A 21,209-nucleotide genomic window follows, 5' to 3' on the forward strand; every position below is an offset into this window, starting at 1 on the left:
TGTAGCTTGTTTTTGTTCGAATAATTGTCAGTAACAACAGTTTTTTAATTGACCATAACACTACAACGTTTCTATATTATTTTCAATACTTTCACTGTTGTGCCAGTTACTTAAAACTAGAATTTGATTGTAACTATGGTGTCCACAAGCAGACGTCCTTAAAAAGGAGTGAAGCAGGTTCAGTTGAATTGTGACTATTTATACACCAGCAGCTTCGGATAAATGCAAATACAAAAGTCGACTCAGTGAATAAAACAGAAAACAGAAAACAGAGTAACACAGAAATGAACAGAACACACAGAAGGTGGAGAGTATATTGTAAAATTGCTGTTTGTTGAAGCTGTTGAATGATTTGTTACTTTTAAATTCTGTATCTGTACTGCAATTTAATCATATTAAATATTGCAGCTTCAAATTTAAAAGAGACAGAACTCAGGTTTTAGTTTACACTGCTGTGAATCAATAACATGGAGGCAACAACTACCTGCAACGGTCAGGATTGTGGTGTTTACAGAAAATTTGGGTGCATCTGGTGTCCCATAGGTCAGGTTGAGATGAAGTGACACGTTGATGCTGGGCTGGACTCTGAAGAAGATGGTTGTATTGGCATCTGTGACATTCATCACCGTTACAGATTTGGTGTTTTCCTTCAGAACAACAGTGTTATTGTCCACTGAATCTGAAGCATTTGCTCGAGGCAAGAAGATCTGCAGAAAGTGAAGAGTCATGACTTGAAGGTAAACATTAAACATGGATTTGATTGGTAAAGCAAGTTAGTGATGTTAAGGGAAATATTTTCCAGAGAAATTCTGAGAAATCTGTTTTGTTTGCTATGTAATACTAACATGGCTATAATATGAGAAATTGAGCATTGAGGCATGAATAACAATGTATTATCATCATTATTCTTCATGGCATTGACTGAAAGTACAAGACTTAATCATATGTTTGTCCAGCAACTGAAAGTAATTGAGTAAGAAAATTGCTTGTAGAATCTGAATGATGGTTTGAGGAAAGTGACTTAATGTTATATTTTTTTCACTGCTGCTCCGCCTCTATGTTTCAATGAGGTAAGACATCAGCACATCAAACGTTATGTATGAAGTGTTCTAACAAATGTGGCATGTCTTACTATTTGCCATGTTTTTGCCTAAGTATTAAGAAGCTAGAGTTTTTACAATCGCTGTTGTTGTTTCTGAGAGTTGGCCGATTTCATGCGCATCACTTTTAAAGCAGCAGTGATTGGGGAACATTGTTATATTAACTGGTGTGTTGATCATATTTGCTGTAGTGGTGTCTAATATGTGTCATCCGGCGAAATTGCAGTTGTACTTCTCATGTCAGCTGTACCTCAATCCTCTCTTTCAGACCCATCAAGGAAATACTTTTGTTTCCGTCGCTGAGTAAAATACTGCACACAGTTCCTGTGATGTTTTCGGAAGATGGATGGGGATTGTGTTTGAACGTGGCAAGCTGAAAGAGCAAGATAAAGTGATTCAAAGAGTTTGTGGCTGACAACAAAGACGCAGTCATACATGCTGATGACACACACTGACCTGAGCAGTGACTTTGGATACGTGTTGAAGATGTGGTTGCAGTGCTGACATTGACGGAAACTTTACAACTTCACCATCATCCTCTGAACCGAGCACCAGATTTCCAAGCTCATTGGGTGTTTGGCTAAAGGAGGCAAATCCAATTTAAATGGGATGAATGACTGTTGGGTTGCTCCCCCTTTTTTCCACAGGGGTCTCCACAGCACGTTATATGAACTTATACTGTAGACTTGGCCACAGTACAAGCTGGGGAATCCAGTTAAAAATAACATAACATTATGTAATATCTTAGTTTATTACAAGTCAAAATATATAAATGCAAAATATGAGATAGTTGAATGAGACTGTCACAATGACATCTCACGGAGAGTTTTACTATTTTGCCCCAGACGATTTAGTCTTGCATCACATGTTTGCGCCACAAGATGTGGAACCCAATGGCTGAGACTGTAGGCAACCATATGTTGGTGTGTAGTCTATGAGATTTACACCATTCACCCACTAAAGAAAATCTGGAACATTACAATTATCAACCAAAAGAGAACAAATACCAACCTTTTCTGATAGATGTTGCCTGATGGGTGCTTAATGATGATCAAATCTGAGTTTTCTTCACCTACCCAGCGAGAAATTTCACGAAAAATCTCGAAGACACTCTCAAACAAAGGCTGAAAGAAGTTGTTGTCCTGTTATCCAACTGCCACAACAACGATGCAAACATATGTGTTTGATATTAGAGTTGACGTAGACAAACGAACTCACAACTGGATTTGGCTTTTCATCTTTGTCGCATTTTTTCAACGCAAGAAGCAAGATACCAGCGCTGCAGTTTATGATGTGATGCACGTTTTCTTTGTCACTGTCAGCAAACTTCTTTGAGGTCAGGATTTTCGTGCCGCTCAGCATGTGTTCGATAAAGCTGTCCTGTGAGGGGGGGAGGTACACTCATTTTGGCAACAATAAAAGATGCAAATAATAGAAGAACGGCGTGAAAATTCACTCATGCTTTACAAACTAAAGGTACCCACCCTGTTCTCATCTGTTGGTTCACCTGCAGTTAACTCTATCTTCTGTAGTTCTTTGTCTGCTTCCTGTTTCAGAAAAAAAACCTGCTTGTGAATAAACAAAATAAATTTTTCTGTATACTTTAAAGCCTGTCCTCATTTGATTTCACGAGCCTGTGTGTAAAACAAATGAGGTTTCCCTCACCTTGAGAAGATTGGTGATGTTGCAAACATTGGATTCCATTGCAGAAACATCCCGCCTGTGTCCTGAAATCAAAGTGTATGTGCTTGTTTGAGAGGCACACACAGATACACACATTGGTCTGCTGACAGGTGAATAAGAACACGTTTCAATGTAACTCACGAGAACTGGTTTCATTATAGAAGGCCACTGTATTCTGTCATGAAGTAAACAAATAAATAAATGAGTAAAATAAAACAAACCATAACAATTACATTTTTCTAACTCTGTTTCACTCACATTTGTCGTTGATGGAGTCTGTACAACTTAAAGAAAAAAAAAAAAGAACAATTTTAACAGACGGAATGGACGAACACACAACTGAAGAAGTAGTAAACTCTGTGTAGTGATAGGTTTTGATGCAATGACATGGAAGTGGCGCATACTGTGTGTGCAGAGGAAGCCTCGTCTCTGGTCGCAGTCCGACTTTGTGAACTCAAGAGGATTCAGCTTCATCAAGGGGCAGAGGTCCTCTGTCAATACACCAGTCTCTGTTGCAGTAAGAAGAGATTATAAACACACACACACACACACACACACACACACACACACACACACACACACACACACACACACACACACACACACACACACACACACACACACACACACACACACACACACACACACACACTGTACTGTTTTATTCAACTCTGGACCTCAGCAGACTGGAGGAAAAGGTAGGGTACCCCAGTTCATCATAGGACAAACACTCAGAGACAGACAGTCACACCTCAGTCAGCAGTCGACCTCATATGTATATGTTTTGTTTTTGAGGAGTCCCCACCATTGTTCGTTTTACCCTACTGATGATGTGTTGTTGCAATAGTAATTCTACGTTTGGGGTATCCGGGAGAACTCGAACCTGAGGAACGGGTTGGAGTGCTCCTCGATACACACAATAGGATGCACAACTTTTGCACTGTTTTACAATCCTGTTGAGTTTTTAACCCTTTAGGGCAAGTGACCGTGTATGATAATGTCTTCATTTGTATTATATCCTTGAAACAAACCATTCATTATAAGTCAAGGACAAGTACAACATGCATTACCTTTCTGAAAATGATACATGCAATGTAGTGTTAGTGTTGTGTCAGCTGGATTGTAAGAACATTTTTAGGATATCAATTTAACCCCCATAATTTGACCCCCATTTGAGATCCATTGGAGATATTTACTTTACTTTAAATTGTGAATTATGAAATGCTTGTAAAGGAAAATGCTTGTTAAGATATTATTATTATTATTATAAGAAATTTTAATGACAAAAACATTATTGTGAAATGCTATGTCATCACAGCATCTAAATTATTTTTATTTTACATGAATACATTGGCGGTTACTTGTACTGACTGACCCCAAAATGCCTGTTTTGTTCTGTCTAACCAATCATCTATATTTTGACAAACAGATGCGACTATTGTTGAGTACTGTGAAGGCGAGACTGGACTTTTCAACATGTTTGGTGTCCTCATCCTGATTACAATTAGATATTGACATTGCTATGTTTGTCTTATTTTTGTTGTATGGAAATATGCTCAGGAGACATGCACGCCTTCCTTGGAGCAAGTATTCAAACCTATTTAAATTCAGACTGTGTTGGTAATTAGATAAACAAAAATCAACTCAAACTCAGCATCGTTTGGTGCTCAAGAAACCGGCTGATTCCTTCGATTAAAAGCTCTAAAAAACATTTCATTGCTCGTGTGAGGTTTTTTTCTTCTAACTGAATAATTCTTTAAACAAACCACTTTTTCATTTGCGTCTTTTTCTTTTCCATGACTCTTCTGCTTGTGAACAGGCATGAAGCAAACCGACAATGACAGATGTCAAAATAAATGTCATACTTTACAGACCTGCTGTAGATTCCTTCTCCCCTCCTTGGATATCCTCCCCCAGCCACCAGCTGAAGTTGCTGATGTTTTTCTTGCTCCAGATGTTGTTCAGGAAAACTTTGATGGGTTCATTTATCTCCTTCAGGAGCTCCCCACCTTGCATTTCACAACTGCTCTCCGCTTGGGACCACGTTTTCAAATCCACAACAAACTCAAAACAGACACCTTCAAATTCGAATTCACACCCAGCCACAAAGTCAGGATAACCCTCTGTCTTCTCAGGTACGAATAAAAGTCCAGCTGAAATCCACAAAAAGACAGATGTTTGAAATGATGGACCCATTTTAATTGTTTTTTGGAGAGCCAAGAAGCACACAGTTCTGCCTGGACTGGGGCTGGAGCAGCTACTGAGCAAAGGTACTTCGATCTTTCACAGGGAAATGAGAAAGATCTCTCCAGAAAAACTCTGCATATCTTCCCAATACATTAGGGAAATCACTAGAGACACTCAAACAAGATGCAAAGTGAAGGAATCACTTGGCATCACCAAGGTGACCTTCTGACCAAGACTAGCCAAGGACAGTTTTAACCTCTTTACTCGCATTGAACATAGAAAAGAAAGAACGAAAACAATGTTATGTATGTGTGTAATTGTTTATGTGTGGCTTTTGTGTACTGGATATTTAAATTGAACCCCAATCCCAAAATCCCAAAACACCTGTTTGATCGTGTGTATTATGTAAAGACCAAAATGTGACAATGCTAATTGTTTTCCATATTTCTTATATTTGAGATAGTATCATATGGATAAGCTCAAGTTATTGTGAAATGTATGACTTGGGACAAGGTTGGGCACCCTGCTGTGTAGATTAAGGATTGTATTTTTTGAGAAGGAACTCGGAAACATATTATATTAATGCTATCTAAAATACATAGATTAATGAAGAAACATATAATTCACAATAAAACCAATAAACATTTAAAGGAATAATCAACATGGTGGGATTTGGGAAGAAACTTGAGGCAGATAACTTTCTGAACAACCCAAGCCCAATCTGGACTGAAGCCAGGGATCTCCCTATGAGGTTACAGTGGTAACCACTCTGCCACCAACCATCAACCAAAATCTGCTGTTCAGTTTGAAGCTATACTTGAAGGATGTAATCTCCGAATTAACCATAATCCTAGATTTAATAGTCTTGGAATGAACATGATTCAGCGTCATAAGGGATGTAGGCAAATTACACCATGGCTCATAATCATCATACATACTGTGCTCATCATTAATAAATAGTAAATATAATATATCCATGGATCATAGAAGATAAATATAAATGTAAACATGTGAATGTGCAGCTTGTAGTGGTTAGTCTGTCATGCACAGAATTTAAAAATCTTTCTACTTGTCTACAAATCTCTGAATGGTTTCGGTTCTAAATACATCTCAGATCTTGTGTTATTTTAAGAACCTCTTAGACCATCTGGATCAAGCCTTTCTTTATATTCCCAGAGTCGAAACCAAACATATAGAAGCTGCTTTTAAATTTCATGCAGCATATATTTGGAATACATTACCTGAAAACTGCAGGATGGCTCCAACTGTGAGTTGATTTTAAAGATTTAAAAGACCACAGTGTTTGGTGCAGACATAATTTATTTACAGCTGTAGTATAACTGTTGTACTTTTATGCTCTTTTGCTTACAATTCTTTTATTTGCTGGGATTTTTAGAGTTTATTGTGAGTTTTTTTGTGCTCTTCCGCTTCGACAAACGTCACCATTGCGTCACTGTTGAACGCCGCCACTGAAGTATCGCGAGAAGACACAGAGGAAGCCGGGAACTTGTTTGTGTAACATGTGAGGAAACGATTTGAACGTCAATGACAAAACTGCGTCCATGGCGGGACGATTAAAGGTAATAAGAGGAACAGTGTGGCATGTTTTGTTACACGGCGTTCAACAGTTTTATGAAACGTCGCCGCAGCATTGTTTCTCCCGTGTTTTTGTTTGTCAATAATGTTAATCCAACGAAACTACCGCTTCTCTGTGTCTCGTCTTCACCTCAGTCAAAGTCTTCCTCAGTTTAGTTTGTTTTTGTTATTGTTAGATAAACATCATAATCTCTTGTGCTCTTTGTTTTTAAAGTTCTATTGATGTTGATTAATGGAACTGCTATTCATATGATCAGTAAGAAGTGGCAATTTAAGATCAGTGACCTTTAAGTTGAAGCATTCGTTCACTGTATAATTTACTATTTAATCTAAAAACCCATTTTCCCGAGCAAGTTGTTACATCTATGGTAATGATGTTTGTCCCTTCCAATCCAAACAAGTAGTTGGATAACTCACTGAACTGTCCTTTCAGCTTGTTAAAGCAGTGTTAATCATTTAATCTGAAATCAAACAACTTTTTTTTTTTGGCATGGCAGAATTGATTATTTTAATAATAAACAATAATATTTGCAAATCTTCCAGTTTTATCTCAGTGAAGATTGCAGGGTTCTGGGGTTAATCAGTTGATATTGATATAACAGGAACGAAAAAGAGGCCTCACCTACACACACTTTAGAAGATTAAAGTGATCACAGCCACAGTAACCGATTTTGTTTGGCTCTGCGTACTCCTATTTCCTCTTGCGATCTAAATACATGAATATTTGAACAAGTTTCTTCGCAGGTTTCATTTAGTCTTCCAAAGACTTAATGAGTAGATATTCTGACTTACCAAAGCCAGACAAGCACAACAATATGAGTTGTTCATTGTATTATTATTAATTACTTTTCTTCAAGGGTGATTGGGGTCATTTCATGTGTGATTTTTCTGGAAGCTTACATGCATTATTTCTAGTTATTAACAAATTAATTCAACAAGCGGCTGTGCGCATATTCAAGTTCTTGAGGGAATTGGGTCAATTTTGATATTCTAAATACTTTGATTGAACCATTTGCAGTTTATTCACACAGGGGTATGCCTGTTGTGACCTTTTTCACGCTCTTTTTATACAGAAACAATTAAAGGAAGCTGTGAAGATCATCAGCTCGGGAAGCCTTCTGTTTGCTTCCTACCTCACAGTGGTTGGAGATGAGCGTTTCTATGCCAACCAGCTGATGCCCCTGCTGCAGAGGATTGTGGGCGCCGAGACGGCACATGTGTTGGCAGTGAAGATGATCGGTCTGGGTCTGGTTCCTCTGAACCGCTACCAGGACCCTGCTGAACTGGTAATTGGGCCATTTGTATCTTTTTTTTTACCCACTGAACTGGTTGATATTTGTAAACATTTGAATGATCAAAGACGGTGGCCCGTTTTCTTTGTTTTGTTTCTACAGGAAGTAAACGTCCTTGGACTAAAGTTCAAAAACCCCGTCGGTATAGCAGCGGGCTTCGACAAACACGGGGAAGCTGTTGACGGCTTGTACAAGCTGGGCTTTGGTTTCGTTGAGGTGGGGACGATCACGCCCAAACCTCAGGAGGGGAACCCAAAACCACGAGTGTTTCGGCTCACAGCCGATCAAGCAATAATCAACAGGTAAGTTTGGAATGGGTGGATTTTTGCCAATGCTCAAGCTGAAACAAATACACACAAAGGTGTAAAAAACTTGTTGGTTGGTTTTTTGTCCCTTAATGCCATAAGCACTTGACACTGGGTAGATCCCTATCCAGTTGAAATAATCAGATAGGAGGAGGTGCTGTTCATGATCCCATCAGAGTCCATGTAAATGGCACAAGGAGTTGTTTCACGCTGTTGAGCGTTGTGTGGCTCTCTGATGAGTAACATTAACCACGTGACTCTTCATTTATAATTTTTTGAGAAAAATGGTGTTGGCAAATCACAGCTGGTCAGTGCAGGAGACAGTGCGGCTCTGAAGCATTTTTAAATGTTATTTTATTCGGTGTTCATGTAAACAACACAGTCTGATCAATCAATTGGGAAGATTTTAATCAGACTGACAAAGAATTGATTTTGTAAATTAAAATGATCAGAAGTGTTTAAACAGTCTGTCCTCCATTCAATGTGTCAGGTCAAAGGAAGCTTCAGATAATCCATCCAAGGTCCATTGCAAGGCCGGTTGGCACAACCCAAACAAATTTCTTCGGCCAGAAGTAGCTGGCCAAACAAAATAATGTCACTTTGTTCAGCAAGACCATAGTGCCGAACTTGTTTCTGTTCTTATGGAATATGAATCGTCCTTTTAGTCTTGCATAGTAATCGCTCTCATTTCAGTAATCAGTAATCGATTTCATTTGATTTTTATACTCGGACCAATAAATGGAGCTTGGTTGTCTGTTTTTTTTAACTGTGCCAGCTAAACTGACGATTGGTCAACACCTAATCTACCTTAATCTGGGTTGTTCAAATAAACATAAATCAGTTTTTTTTTTTAATATTTATATGACGTTTAAAGTGACCAATCGGAGAGCAGGGAGGATTACAAGACCATCTATGCAATGTCTGCCCCCAAAGTGCCAAAACTCAACATCGCCGCACGCAGAGAGATCACAGAAGTCACAACGAGATGACAGAACGAGATGAGCAGCATGCGGAAAGTTGTCTAACCGTGCGCGATTACAGTTTTTATGTGCTTGTGATTTTGGCACTGAATTGACGCCGTACAAATATCACAGAAAGTGTTAGGTTGTGTTCTTACACCTCTTGTTCAGTACTGTACTCCAGAAGCACATGAGATCGATTGTTCATGCTGGATATTTGTGTTTGTGTAGGTATGGATTCAACAGCTGCGGTTTGGCAGAAGCTCAGATGAGACTGAAAGCAAGGGAAGAAATGCAGCAGGAGAAAAGTAAAGGTTAGAAAAACCTTTGCATTATTCTGTTTGAGTATGAACGTCCTCTGCCAGAAATCTGTTGTCATACTGATTCAGCTGGACAAAACCTGAATGCACCATTAGTTTTTGGTTTTGTTCCGACACATTGACAGTCACATTGTCTGTCAGTCTGCTTGTGATGTGGAAACCTCGCAGTAAACAGTGTATGAGGTTAAATACTCTTAATTTCTGCTCTACATTATTCCATTTTCATGACCTTGACCTATCCTTGCCTCAGGTTTTTTTTTTTTTGTCCATGCTCATTTGGCACATCAGCCTCCTCTTCCCCAGTTGAGTCATGTGTCTGATGATTAGTCTGTGTTTATTTGTCTGAAGCGTGTGTGTGTGTGTGTGTGTGTGTGTGTGTGTTTATAGCTGGCCTTCCCCTGGGCATCAACCTGGGGAAGAACAAGCTGTCCCGGGACGCAGGGGCAGATTACCTAGAAGGGGTCAGAGTGCTGGGCCCGCTGGCCGACTACCTGGTGGTCAACGTCAGCAGTCCCAATACGCCGGGTCTCCGGGACCTGCAGGGGAAGGCTGAGCTGCGCCAGCTTTTACACTCGGTAGGAAAGGCTTATTCCCATGTGAACTTCCCGACACTGGCATAAACGTGACGCAGGTAAATGATGTGGATCGCAGCTCGTGGTTGTAACAGCTGAGCTATCAAATGCCAGCCTTTGTGTGCAAGATGGATTATAACATTATTACACATTTTCATCTTCTACTTTGACTGGTATTACACTGTCGGTATCTTTGACCAATATCAATACAAACTATACCTGCAAAAATTAATCACATAGTTCACTGTTCGTTCCTGGAGTTGATATTTGCTGTGAGTCACGGCGTCGCCTTGATACTTTTTGATGCATGTTGTTCTCGCTTTAGCTTCTGCAGCTGTAGCACAGCCCCCCAGTGAAGAGCAAATGCTCTTTTCCCTTGCAGCAAAAGGAAATACGAGTCAAGGACGGGGTTAATAAATGTTACGGAGCAGTGAAAACATATGTGAGAGAAGCACTACATCCTTTCAGCACAGCACATCCTCTGACATCTGGGTCACGATACTGCGAAAAAGCAATGTTTTTGATGACGTCTCCAAGTTCTCCATCAAATTTGGTAAAAAGGATTGGATGAGCAAATCTACAGCTGGATTTATTTCTTTGCCCTGGAACCCCTTCAAAGTGTCTCTTATAATAATGATGATAAGAATAATAAAACTCTTTAATTGTAAAGCACTTTACATTTGGGAAACAATCTCAAAGTGCTACAAGTGAGGGTAAGGAAATAAAAACAGGACTAATAAAATGAAAGATAAAATCAGATAGAAGTAGGCATCAAAGTGTGACAGGTAAGGGATAGAATCCTAAAAAAAAAATGCTAGTAAAAGTGAAAGGTAAGAGGCATTGACATGGCTGCTAAAAACATTTAGGCCCAACGTATGACTGGCTTTGGCTCCAAAGACAACATTGTAAAATATTACAGTGAAGGAAAACCAGTGCAACACTTTCGAAGGTCTGTTATAAAGTGTTATTGTTATGTCTTTGTCATGTACAAATCAGCATTGATACACACACACAGGGTTATCCCAGGTTGGGTTTTTTTCAACCGGAATGATTCCCTTTATTTTCTTAATGTTTTCTTTTTTTTAATCTTTTTGTTTGTTCTCCTGTGGAACCACTTATCAAATCAGAGGCAGCGGTCTTTTCTTTTTGTCTATTCCAAGATTTTATATCCTCGGGCAGAGTACATTATTATGTCGTCAATCACTCCGGTAGTTTGAAGCTCTCTGCTCACATCTCTACAATCTGATCAGGTGCTGAAGGAGCGCGATTCCCTGCAGGAGGAACACAAACCTCCGGTCCTCGTAAAGATCGCTCCCGACCTCACTACCCAGGACAAACAGGACATTGCTGATGTCGTCACAGAGGTCAGAAATGATTTCCATTTTAACCAAATATGTGTATTTGTACCAAAAGTCACAATTCTTGCAATCTTCTTTATTTAATTTCTTTTCATTTCTGTTTCACATGCTTCACTTTTGTGTCATGTCTTTATGCAAAGTAAACATCGCAGCATCCATTAGTTTGAAAGCTTGAATGTGACAGTCAATACAACTTAAGCTTCACTAAAATGAACTCCTAAGATGTCTACTCTGCATCAAGGTATTTAGGTGAAAATTATCAAACTATAAAAAACTATAAAAACTATAAAAAAAATACTTTTTACTGAAGTCCTAGGAATTTTTTTAATAATTTGCTGTGATGAACGAGTAAAGGTGCAAAATAGAAACGTTTAATTAACATTGTTAGACTGATTTGTACATGGATTATTCTTCAAAGTTGGATAAATGCCCCTGCAATTATCAGATATTCAAGGAAAGCTGTTGTTAAAATGAAAAACTTATAAACACAGAGAGGAAAATTCGCTCGATTTTAACATTTCACTCCAATCATAATCGAAATAGATGTCTTAAGTGGAATCTGTCTCGGCTGATTGTTTTTATTGAATTACTTCATAATTGAAACCATCATCTCAACGCATCACAAAGCATTTTTTTCGCATAACCACAGCAAAGAGGATCATCGTCGTCTCTGGTAATCTTATCACCGCTGCTGTATCTGTGCTCACTGAGGCAACGTAATGGAAGAGGCGTTGAGGAGGAGGACGAAAGCAAATATACTTGCAGCAATCCCTTTTCTTTGTCACATTAGAGCTCTATGAAAGTCAGATTCACCGATCCGCATGCGTCAGTCGTGTTTTTTTCCGAGGCCGCTAAATGCTTTCTCTTTGCCTTTTTGTATATTCGCTTGTGTGCAGCTGGGAGTGGACGGCTTAATGGTGTCAAACACCACCGTGTCCAGACCGGAAACACTCCAGGACCCACATAGTTCTGAGGCTGGTGGGTTAAGTGGGCAGCCCCTCAAAGATCTCTCCACCAGCACCGTCAGGGAAATGTACAACCTCACCAACGGTACATAATTCAAATCCAACGTCTCATTATGCTTTCGGTACACACCGTTTTAACATACATCTGTTGTTTCTTGATTATATTGTAGGTAAAGTACCGATTATTGGAATAGGAGGCGTGGCAAATGGACAGGATGCCATGGATAAGATCCGAGCCGGTGCATCTTTGGTTCAACTCTATACTGCCTTCGCCTACCAAGGTCCACCAATAGTCACCAAAATAAAGCGAGAGTTGGAGCAACTTCTAAAGTGAGTATGAGAGTGTATTAAAATTAACATGGAAAATGGTATTTTCCTGCGGTTTACATATTTGATTACTTTTAGATTCTTTGCTACAGATGCCTTTGAAAATGCTATCTGACATTTCATTTATCTTAGTTTAATCTTAGTAAAATCTTAGTAAAATTATCTTTGCATTTTAATTCAATTGAGTGCAAGTATTACATTTCTGGAGCAGATAAACATGCCGGACACTTAAATGTCAGGTTCCAGCAGTGACGCTAGGATGAAGTTCCAACTACAGGTGCTGAACGCCATTGTTAACATGCTGTTCAAACGCTTTGAAATGCTAAATCTCAAGAGCTGTTAAATGGCAGAAACACTGAGGTTCTATGGGAGGAGCAGATAGAGCTGGTGCAAGAGAGTGACAACAATAAAAATAATATTCTAAGCAGACTGGATACAACTGGATTTGTTGTCCCATTTCCATCTTTAGATAAAAAAGAAAGAAAATGAATACCAGTTCTAAATCTATTTATATTATATCTATTTATATAATTTTTATTTTGGAAAATAAAATTCATGTCTTAATAAAAAAAAGAATATTCGGTCTGTAAAAGCTTTTTACAAATATGAGCCTAGTAAACCGAGCTTACGTCTTTTAAGTCGAGCAAATACAGTCATTTATATTTAACGCAATTCTCTCAAGACTTTCCGCAATAGTTTCCACTTGTGTTCTCCCGATACTTCACCTCGCTTTGATTCTCTGCACAAATATTTCAAATAGTCTCCTCTGTCCGTTTGAACAGGGATGAAGGCTTCAGCAGCGTGTGTGAGGCAGTCGGGGCTGATCACAGGGGAGCAGGTGGGCTCTCTCAGAAATAGAGCTCCCTGTCAGACATGGAAATCGATAACGCGGACCCTCGGAGGACGATGCGGCACCTGGAGATGCCGTCTCCTCTTACGTGGCAACATGTTAGTCAGCTTTTCCCGAACTGTGATGAAAGTACGAGTCCATCCATTTGTCTTTATTTCCAGGGTTGCAGATGCATTAGAGTCTGAACATGCAGGTATATACACACTCAGTAAATCTCTGCCTTACTTTTATGTAGGCAGTACTTTTATTTTAGGTCACCAGTGTCAACAAGCTCAGGTCTGTAACTCGATTTCAGACGTTAATTTATTTGTTACAGTGTAACAGCAGTTAGTCTTTCTGAAGCAAACTGACAATGATGTTCTTGAACTTTTTAATGCACCTGCCACCTAAAGTCAGTTTTACAAACATTTTTCATTTTGTGTTTGTGGGAAAAATAATGCTTGATGCTGTATGGTAAATAAATGGTAAAAGCTTTATGTTGTTGTACTCTGGGATGCATTTAGTAGGGTTTGAACGTGCATTAAAATGATTTGCTGTCTCTAAAAGAGGAATCTTTTCTCGAGTGGCAGATATTTTAATATTAACAACATGTTAAAGATGGAACAGCACAGAAGTCCAGTCACGCTTGTTAACGGTTGAGTATCCAGCTTATTTAGTTTGTACATAACTCTAAAAGTTGTTTGTGAGCATATCCAAGCACACAGACTTCCAAAAGATTCCTAAAGTCAAAACTTGACTTCTCACTCCCTGAGAGCTCAGGGCAGCGTTGGCATGCATGTGCTTTAAAGATCGGAAATGTCATGGATGAATTTTATGATTCAAAATACTCCATACTTAATCCACATCATGTCATTCATTGACCAAAGGAAGGAACATGCAAATTCTTCTCCTAGTATTAAAGGGATCTCGCATGCATATATTGTTTAGGTGTGCAACTGAATTGTTTGCAGACACAAGCCTTAAAACTAAAAAACAAACTTGATCAGCTTTAACCTGACTGATGTGCTTCCACTGGTTGTAACTATTGAGAATACTTTGTGCATCACTCATTGATACTTAAGATATTTTCACTTAACAGAATTTATTTGTCTGAAGTATTAAAACTACTGTTATTTAGCTGATAACACTTTTCCTTTTTCAAGAGCGATTTGTCCATTAGTGAAAACACCTATAAGAAGCCAGCCTCCTGATTTTGATTTGATATTGTCACTTATCTTAATCACATTCAGGGGTTACAGTCAGTTAATTTATGAAAACTCAAGGTTACATTGTACTGACTGCAAAGACTCATCACTCTGATGAAGAGCCCAACTTTACACCAAAATTACTTTGTATACAATTTGACAAGTGTAATATATTGGAATGCTTAACTGAGAATAAAAATGTTATGTCCTCAGGAATGTTTTGTAGGGATTATTTCACTTCCTCCTATTCAGTTTGTGTTGACTGGAGCTGATTTCAGGGGACTAACAGTGAAAACAAGACAACCTGGACAGGTCACCAGTCCATCACAGAGCAATCATCATGTTCACGATTACGGCCCCAATGAACCTCAAATTAATTTATTTTTGACCGGGTAAGAAGACAAGAGCCCACATGCATAGGGAAGAAATGCAAACTCCACATAGAAAGGCCCTCAACTGGAACTGAACTGGACATTTCTTGATGTGATGCTACTGTGCCAACCACTACAACATAAAACGAGTGATTATTTACTGAACAAAATCCCCTTTAAATGTATGATTATCTATGTTATCTAAAAAGGCTGGTTCTCAGTGATTACACATCCAATGTGTTTATATTTGTTGTATTATTTATTCCACTCACTTGTTTTCAAATCACACGTTGATTTCATCTTTGTATGACAGCAGCATTTGCTAAGACATTTTTTTTTTTTTTTTTTTTTTAAAGCAATAATGTTTCAACTCTTTTTGAGAAGCTTATTCTGACTGGTCTTCCCTGGTCATCAGTGGCAGCAACAGGCGTCACGTTGATTTGAATAGTTTCTGTCTTTTAAAACGCCAACTGTGGCTTCAGTCTACTTTTAGCAGCGCTACGACAACACAACGGTGCAGCACGACCTCGCCTGCTGCAGTCTGCTGCTGTTTTTGTCATTATTTTTGGGTTCTCCTCACTCATTGACATTGAGATGCCTTCTTAACCCGTTCTTACACCGCCTGCCAGTCCCAGAATAGTCTGCAGCCGTTAGACGCAGCCATCGAAGGCTCTATGCGGCGGCTCTGTGAGGATCAGCTGTGAGCCGTCGAGCATTTCCTTCTCCCTCTCCTGGAGGCCAAGTCCACACTGGATCATATCCCATATGTGGTGTTACAGTCTGGATCCCAGACAAGAAAAACCTTCAAACTGATAACCACTTTGCATGGTTTCCTCTCCTATTTTTTTTCCACTATGAAACTGTTGAAAAGAGATGTTAAATAGTTCATGAAGTTGTTAGTTCAATTTCAATGTGATGGATCCAAACAGATCCAAGTTAAACACTGCGGCAGCAGGTCAGGAGCATAACTTGAGTCTCTAACAGGGGAGTTTAGAAAGAGACCGATTTCTGAGAGGTTTTCCTGAAATCAAAGGTGGTTGAAGTTGTTTACAATCTACTGAAACCAGAGTAGTAATTAACTGTAAATAGCAATAAATAAATATTTACATAAATATTAAGTAAATGTGTTCTATACATGTTGGGGCTTAACAGGTAAAAAAAAAAAAAAAGTAAGAGTATTACAGTGTGATGGCCACAGTAAGGAAGGGCGTCCTGTGGCGCTCTGTATTTGAACTTGTTGATGAAAGTGATTCTGAAGTTGACCAGAACATCATTCAGAGGGTGAGAAATATTGGTGATGGACCTCAGCCTGGACTGTACCATTCCCGAGCTGTTAAACATTCTAAAACAAAATATGACACTTTTCTGACCTCTGGTCATTTCTTCCTGTGAACTACATGTTTGAAGGTGCCGTCTGTAACTTCATACACAGTTTAAAGGAACATGTCTGACTAAGAAGTTCACGTTCTTAAAGAATCCTCCCTTATGTAGTCCAGTGATTAGTTTCTGCAAAAAGTCCAACTAAAGTAAAACAAAATGACTCTGAGCCAACATCTGTAATATTATCCATGTCCCATTTTACACACTATGTTATATATACACTGTATATTATATACTATTCTGAATATTTCTGAGACTTATTTTATGTCACCTCAACCTTCAGAATTGGGATTGTATATACAGTAGATGACATTTACAGTCATGTGGTTTGTTCTCTTTCTGGGTCGTGCAATGGCTGAGCCATTGACACATCGTATAATACAGACACAGACTACTGGATATATTAAAGGACTTCTGTTGGAGAGCGAGGAGTGAGAGATGAGTCATTGGTTACGAAACTAATCAACTGTGAATGTTAGAAATTGAAAAAAAGGTTTCTGGGTCATCTGTCAGCTTCAAGGACACAATGCAAAGCCTCTTCTAGTAAACAGGGAAGGCTCCTCAGAGGGGGGCAGAGTTTGTAGTACAACATAGATTTCAACTACAGTGATGACCTTTAATGCTTTTAAATATATAAAAAAAATTGTATGACGGATTTTTTACAAAGTGTACAATAAGAATTAAGTTACAAATGCTGAGCTGTACAAAAGGCTCGGCCAGGATTTGATTCTACAACTTGGCTGTGATGCCAGAGGACTAACCATGCCACCGAAAGTGAAGATAAATAACATAAATGACTGGAATTACTAGTATTATGAATAACATGCTAAAAGTTATGTACTGCTGTAATGCACTGCAAAAAAACTTTTTCTGCTCCATGTGCTAGTTATCTTCAGCATTAGCTGAAACTTTGAAACAGTCACCAATATACTTAATTCCTTGTCGCTGGAGAAATAGTCTCTAAACCAGACTTTCTAAGAGCAACATGAAAGCTGTCTGACTGCAAGTGACATGAGTTTGTATCCACATTGGGTTTGATGTTTTTGAAGCCCTAACTAAGCATGAGCTTCCTGTTTGAGAGATCTTTCTGCATATTTGTAGTTTATCTCCGCTGTTTGATTACTGCTGCTGCTTGTTATTGTTGTTAATCCATAATCTCACCTCAGGGCTGTGTGCTGAGCCCCCTCCTGTTCACTCTGCTGACATATGACTGCACGGCAATACACCCCAGCTGTCATATAGTGAAGTTTGCGGACGACACAGCAGTAGTAGGACGCATCACAAACAACGATGAGTCCAAATACAGAGAGGAGGTGGAACACCTGATGCAGTGGTGCAGTGGAAACAACCTCTGCATCAATGGGGAAAAGACCAAGGAGATGGTGGTGGACTTCAGGAGGGTCAGGTGCCCCCCCGCTCCCCTGCACATCGGAGGAGCAGCTGTGGAAGTGGTTTCCAGCTACAAGTACCTGGGGGTACACTTGTCCAAGGACCTCACCTGGAGCGCCAACACTTCCCGTCTGGTCAAGAAGGCCCACCAACGCCTCTACTTCCTCAGGAAGTTGCGGAAAGCAGGTCTGGGAGGCTCCGTCCTGAGGAGCTTCTACCACTGTGCGGTGGAGAGCGTCCTCTGCAGCTGCATCACTGTGTGGCATGGCGGATGCACCGCCGCTGAGAGGAAGGCTCTGCAGAGGGTGGTAAAGGCCGCTCAGAGGACTGTCGGGAGCGGCCCCCCCACCACCTCAGACCTCTACACAGCACGATGCAGGGGGAGGGCTCTCCGCATCATGAAGGACTCCACCCACCCAGCACATGGACTGTTTCAGCCCCTCCCCTCAGGAAAGCGGCTGAGGAGCATTAGGAGCAAAACCACCAGGCTCAGGAACAGCTTCTTCCCCGAAGCTGTGAGACTTGTGAACTCGAGCCATGTTCCATAGACTCCCTCATCTTCCTGCACTACAAACACTTCACACTTACATTCTGCTCTTGTATATTTGTATATATTTTACGCTCTATATATTTTATTACTATATATTTTATTACTGGCTCACCGGGACCTGAGTCCAAATTTCGTATCATTCTTTGATATGACAATAAAGAATCCTTGAATCCTTGAATCCTTGAATCAGGAAACATCAGTGGTTAAAAATAGTCCTGAAAACAGCAATGTGGACTCTATTGCACTTAAATCTACACCGTTCATCTTGAACTGTGAGTAAACGCAAGCAAACACAAGGTCTTCAAAGGTTTTAATCCTGTAGCCTGCAGCTTACTGGTAGAAAAAAAATTCTTCTTTCACAAAGCATTACTAAATATAAATTGCCGGTGAGTGACATAATTACCACTAAAACATTTCCCGCTGGACATTTAAGGAGAAAGAAGCTGTTTAAAACAACAATACAAGCCTGAAATGAGTGAAAAGGCATTCCTCATAAGAAAAGAGGAAGTGGTTTACTGAATTAACTCGAGCATTAAATACCACTGAATTTTCACTGGCACTATTGGAGGAGGCTTGGAGAAATCGATAAAACAATAGATTAAGACCACTATAGGAAAGTTCCCAAGAGAAAACCTGCAGCAGACTTCCAAAGGCTGAGAATCAATACAGCTCCTGAAAAGGACAGTGACAGCCGAGGCAGAGGAATCATTAGCACTGGAATAACTTCAGAGGAAATCGTGAAAGCCCCCATAGAGGCCTGCAGGGCTCAGACTCTCATTGTTCAGGAAACTACTGAAGTCACTGTAGAAGAGCATTTCACAGATTGAGCTAAACACATCTGTGAGGAAGAAAACCCCAAAATCTGCATAGTGATGTACCCGCTTCAAGTGTAAATCTCATTTTCTGCCCAAGGCGCTTCTTTGTGAGGAACATTTCAGAAATGAATATATTGTGTCCATATGCATCTATGTGTCTTCACTGTATTCAGAGCAGTGCTTGTGTTTTATAGTATCTTGACAGTGCAATGCAGTTTTGATCATGTTTTCAGTTTTTATTGTTGGTGTCAGGTTCACAGATCCAGGATCAAGGCCTGGATTTACCAGTTTTTGCATTGGCATAGATGATAATTAATTGTTTTTGTGAACATTGTGACACTTTATGTCAAGAATTACCAGCTCCTCTGGGCCAGATGTTTGTGCATATGCACCAGTTAATAGCACTTAAAATGTCATATGAACAGAAGTATTCTTGAAATGACTTGACTTGAATGAAAGTGTCTAATTCAGAAAAACAGGACAAACTTACCATGAATGGACAGTAAAGCTGCTGTCCGGCCCGACATGATTATGTAAGTCGAAGGCTGCAGGTGCTGTCTGAGGTGTTTGTTTACCATAAGAAGGAGGAAGCAGTGGCAGCTGTGAGCCTGTCGGCTCAAGTCAACCAGATAAGCGTGAATGTTCTTCCTGGATCTCAACACTGACGTAATCTTACTAGGGTGCTTGCATTACTGCCGGTTTCTCAGAATGGATTTAATAAGTTGCAGTAACATATATGTACATTTGTAGCTGATATGAATGAAGGACGGAGAAAATGTTATTTCGTGTTGCATAATTCAAGAGGCTTTGTCTTGTTGTGATTGATGACTTTGTTAGATGTGTCTGGATCATTTATCATGGTGGTATGAAAAATATGTTGTTAAAAAATATGTTTATGCCTTCATTTGATTTTCTGATCCTGTGGGAGAATTGTTTTCACCACGCTGACAAACTCACACTGGTGAATTTTCTGTAACTTCAGCATCGCCACACCCTCCTCGTCTTTCACACACCATCGCACTTCATGCAAAGGAGAGCTGTGCTGCATAAATATGACCAGGTTCCAGCAGTGGACACAGCTTTCCAGCTTCACATGGTCAGTCTACAAATGTTATATTTGCGTAGAGCAGAAATTGCCACAAGTGTTATTGTATGAGTTCAAAGTGAAATTACAGAAGGAGTTTAGTCCAGTTTTGATGCAGAAAGTGTAATATTAATACCAAAACATGAATCAAAAACAATAAAAGGTGCAAAGTTAAAATACCTGAATTCATTTTCAGACTAGAACTTGAGCTGGAGCATTTCTTGTGTGCACTGGCAGAGTGAATGTGAAGTTCACAGACCAGCTTCCTCTTGCAGATGGATGTTATGAAAGCTGTTGAAGCCTCTGGCTACAGGAAGTCACAGGTGTGATGGAGGCAGGCAGAGTCATAAGGCAGACACGACCCTGCCCGAATTGATTACAGCTGATGGGTGGCCGTGTGAACATACAACACTTAAAAGAGGCAGGAGACTGAGAATAGCAAGATAAATGGTGTTTGTAAAGGTGCGGTCCCCCCATAAAATGTAAAAAAGAGTCATTGTTTTTGTTATGATAGACTTTTATAGACTGGAGAAACTGAAATTGGATTTGCATTTATAAGCAATATTTTAAGTCATTTGTGAAATTATGATGAAGTTACAGGCAGTGCAGGTATATAAATACTTACAACACTTACATCAATGTGCAGTAATAAATTATTAATATTTTATCTATTATTTTACTTCACCACGTTGCCCTTCAGTATGTGTATCTACAGCATGCTATTATTCATTTGTTTGTATATTACATGCACGTAAGGAAATGTGCATTATTTACAATTATTAACATAACCATTTAAAAGCTAACGCAGTGCTTTTAAATACTACAATGGTAGCTTAAGTATTGTCACCCGCAAGTATACACAACCCATATCGAATTTTAAGAAACATGATAAGATGTGAAGGAAAAAACAGTTGAAAGTGGA

The 21,209-nt window shown here is 39.5% G+C and overlaps 1 protein-coding gene across 1 annotated transcript; it reads left to right on the forward strand.

Annotated features, from left to right (window-relative positions):
- The first annotated feature begins 6,470 nt into the window (after nt 1-6,470).
- dhodh (dihydroorotate dehydrogenase) lies at nt 6,471-13,976 on the forward strand. The gene is made up of 9 exons (XM_080513251.1): nt 6,471-6,550; nt 7,640-7,852; nt 7,961-8,160; nt 9,354-9,436; nt 9,830-10,017; nt 11,265-11,378; nt 12,269-12,422; nt 12,508-12,667; nt 13,447-13,976. The coding sequence occupies exons 1-9, from the start codon at nt 6,533-6,535 to the stop codon at nt 13,520-13,522; spliced, it is 1,206 nt and encodes a 401-aa protein (XP_080369377.1). The 5' UTR covers nt 6,471-6,532; the 3' UTR covers nt 13,523-13,976.
- The last annotated feature ends 7,233 nt before the right edge of the window (nt 13,977-21,209 follow it).

Source organism: Blennius ocellaris (assembly GCF_963422515.1).
Source record: "Blennius ocellaris genome assembly, chromosome: 1".
NCBI classification, from domain to species: Eukaryota; Metazoa; Chordata; class Actinopteri; order Blenniiformes; family Blenniidae; genus Blennius; species Blennius ocellaris.

Excerpts from the sequence above, each read along its gene's own strand:
- dhodh (XM_080513251.1), top strand. Across the intron at positions 9,437-9,829 it reads GCAGCAGGAGAAAAGTAAAG|CTGGCCTTCCCCTGGGCATC; the intron begins GTTAGAAAAACC and ends GTGTGTTTATAG. Across the intron at positions 11,379-12,268 it reads TTGCTGATGTCGTCACAGAG|CTGGGAGTGGACGGCTTAAT; the intron begins GTCAGAAATGAT and ends GCTTGTGTGCAG.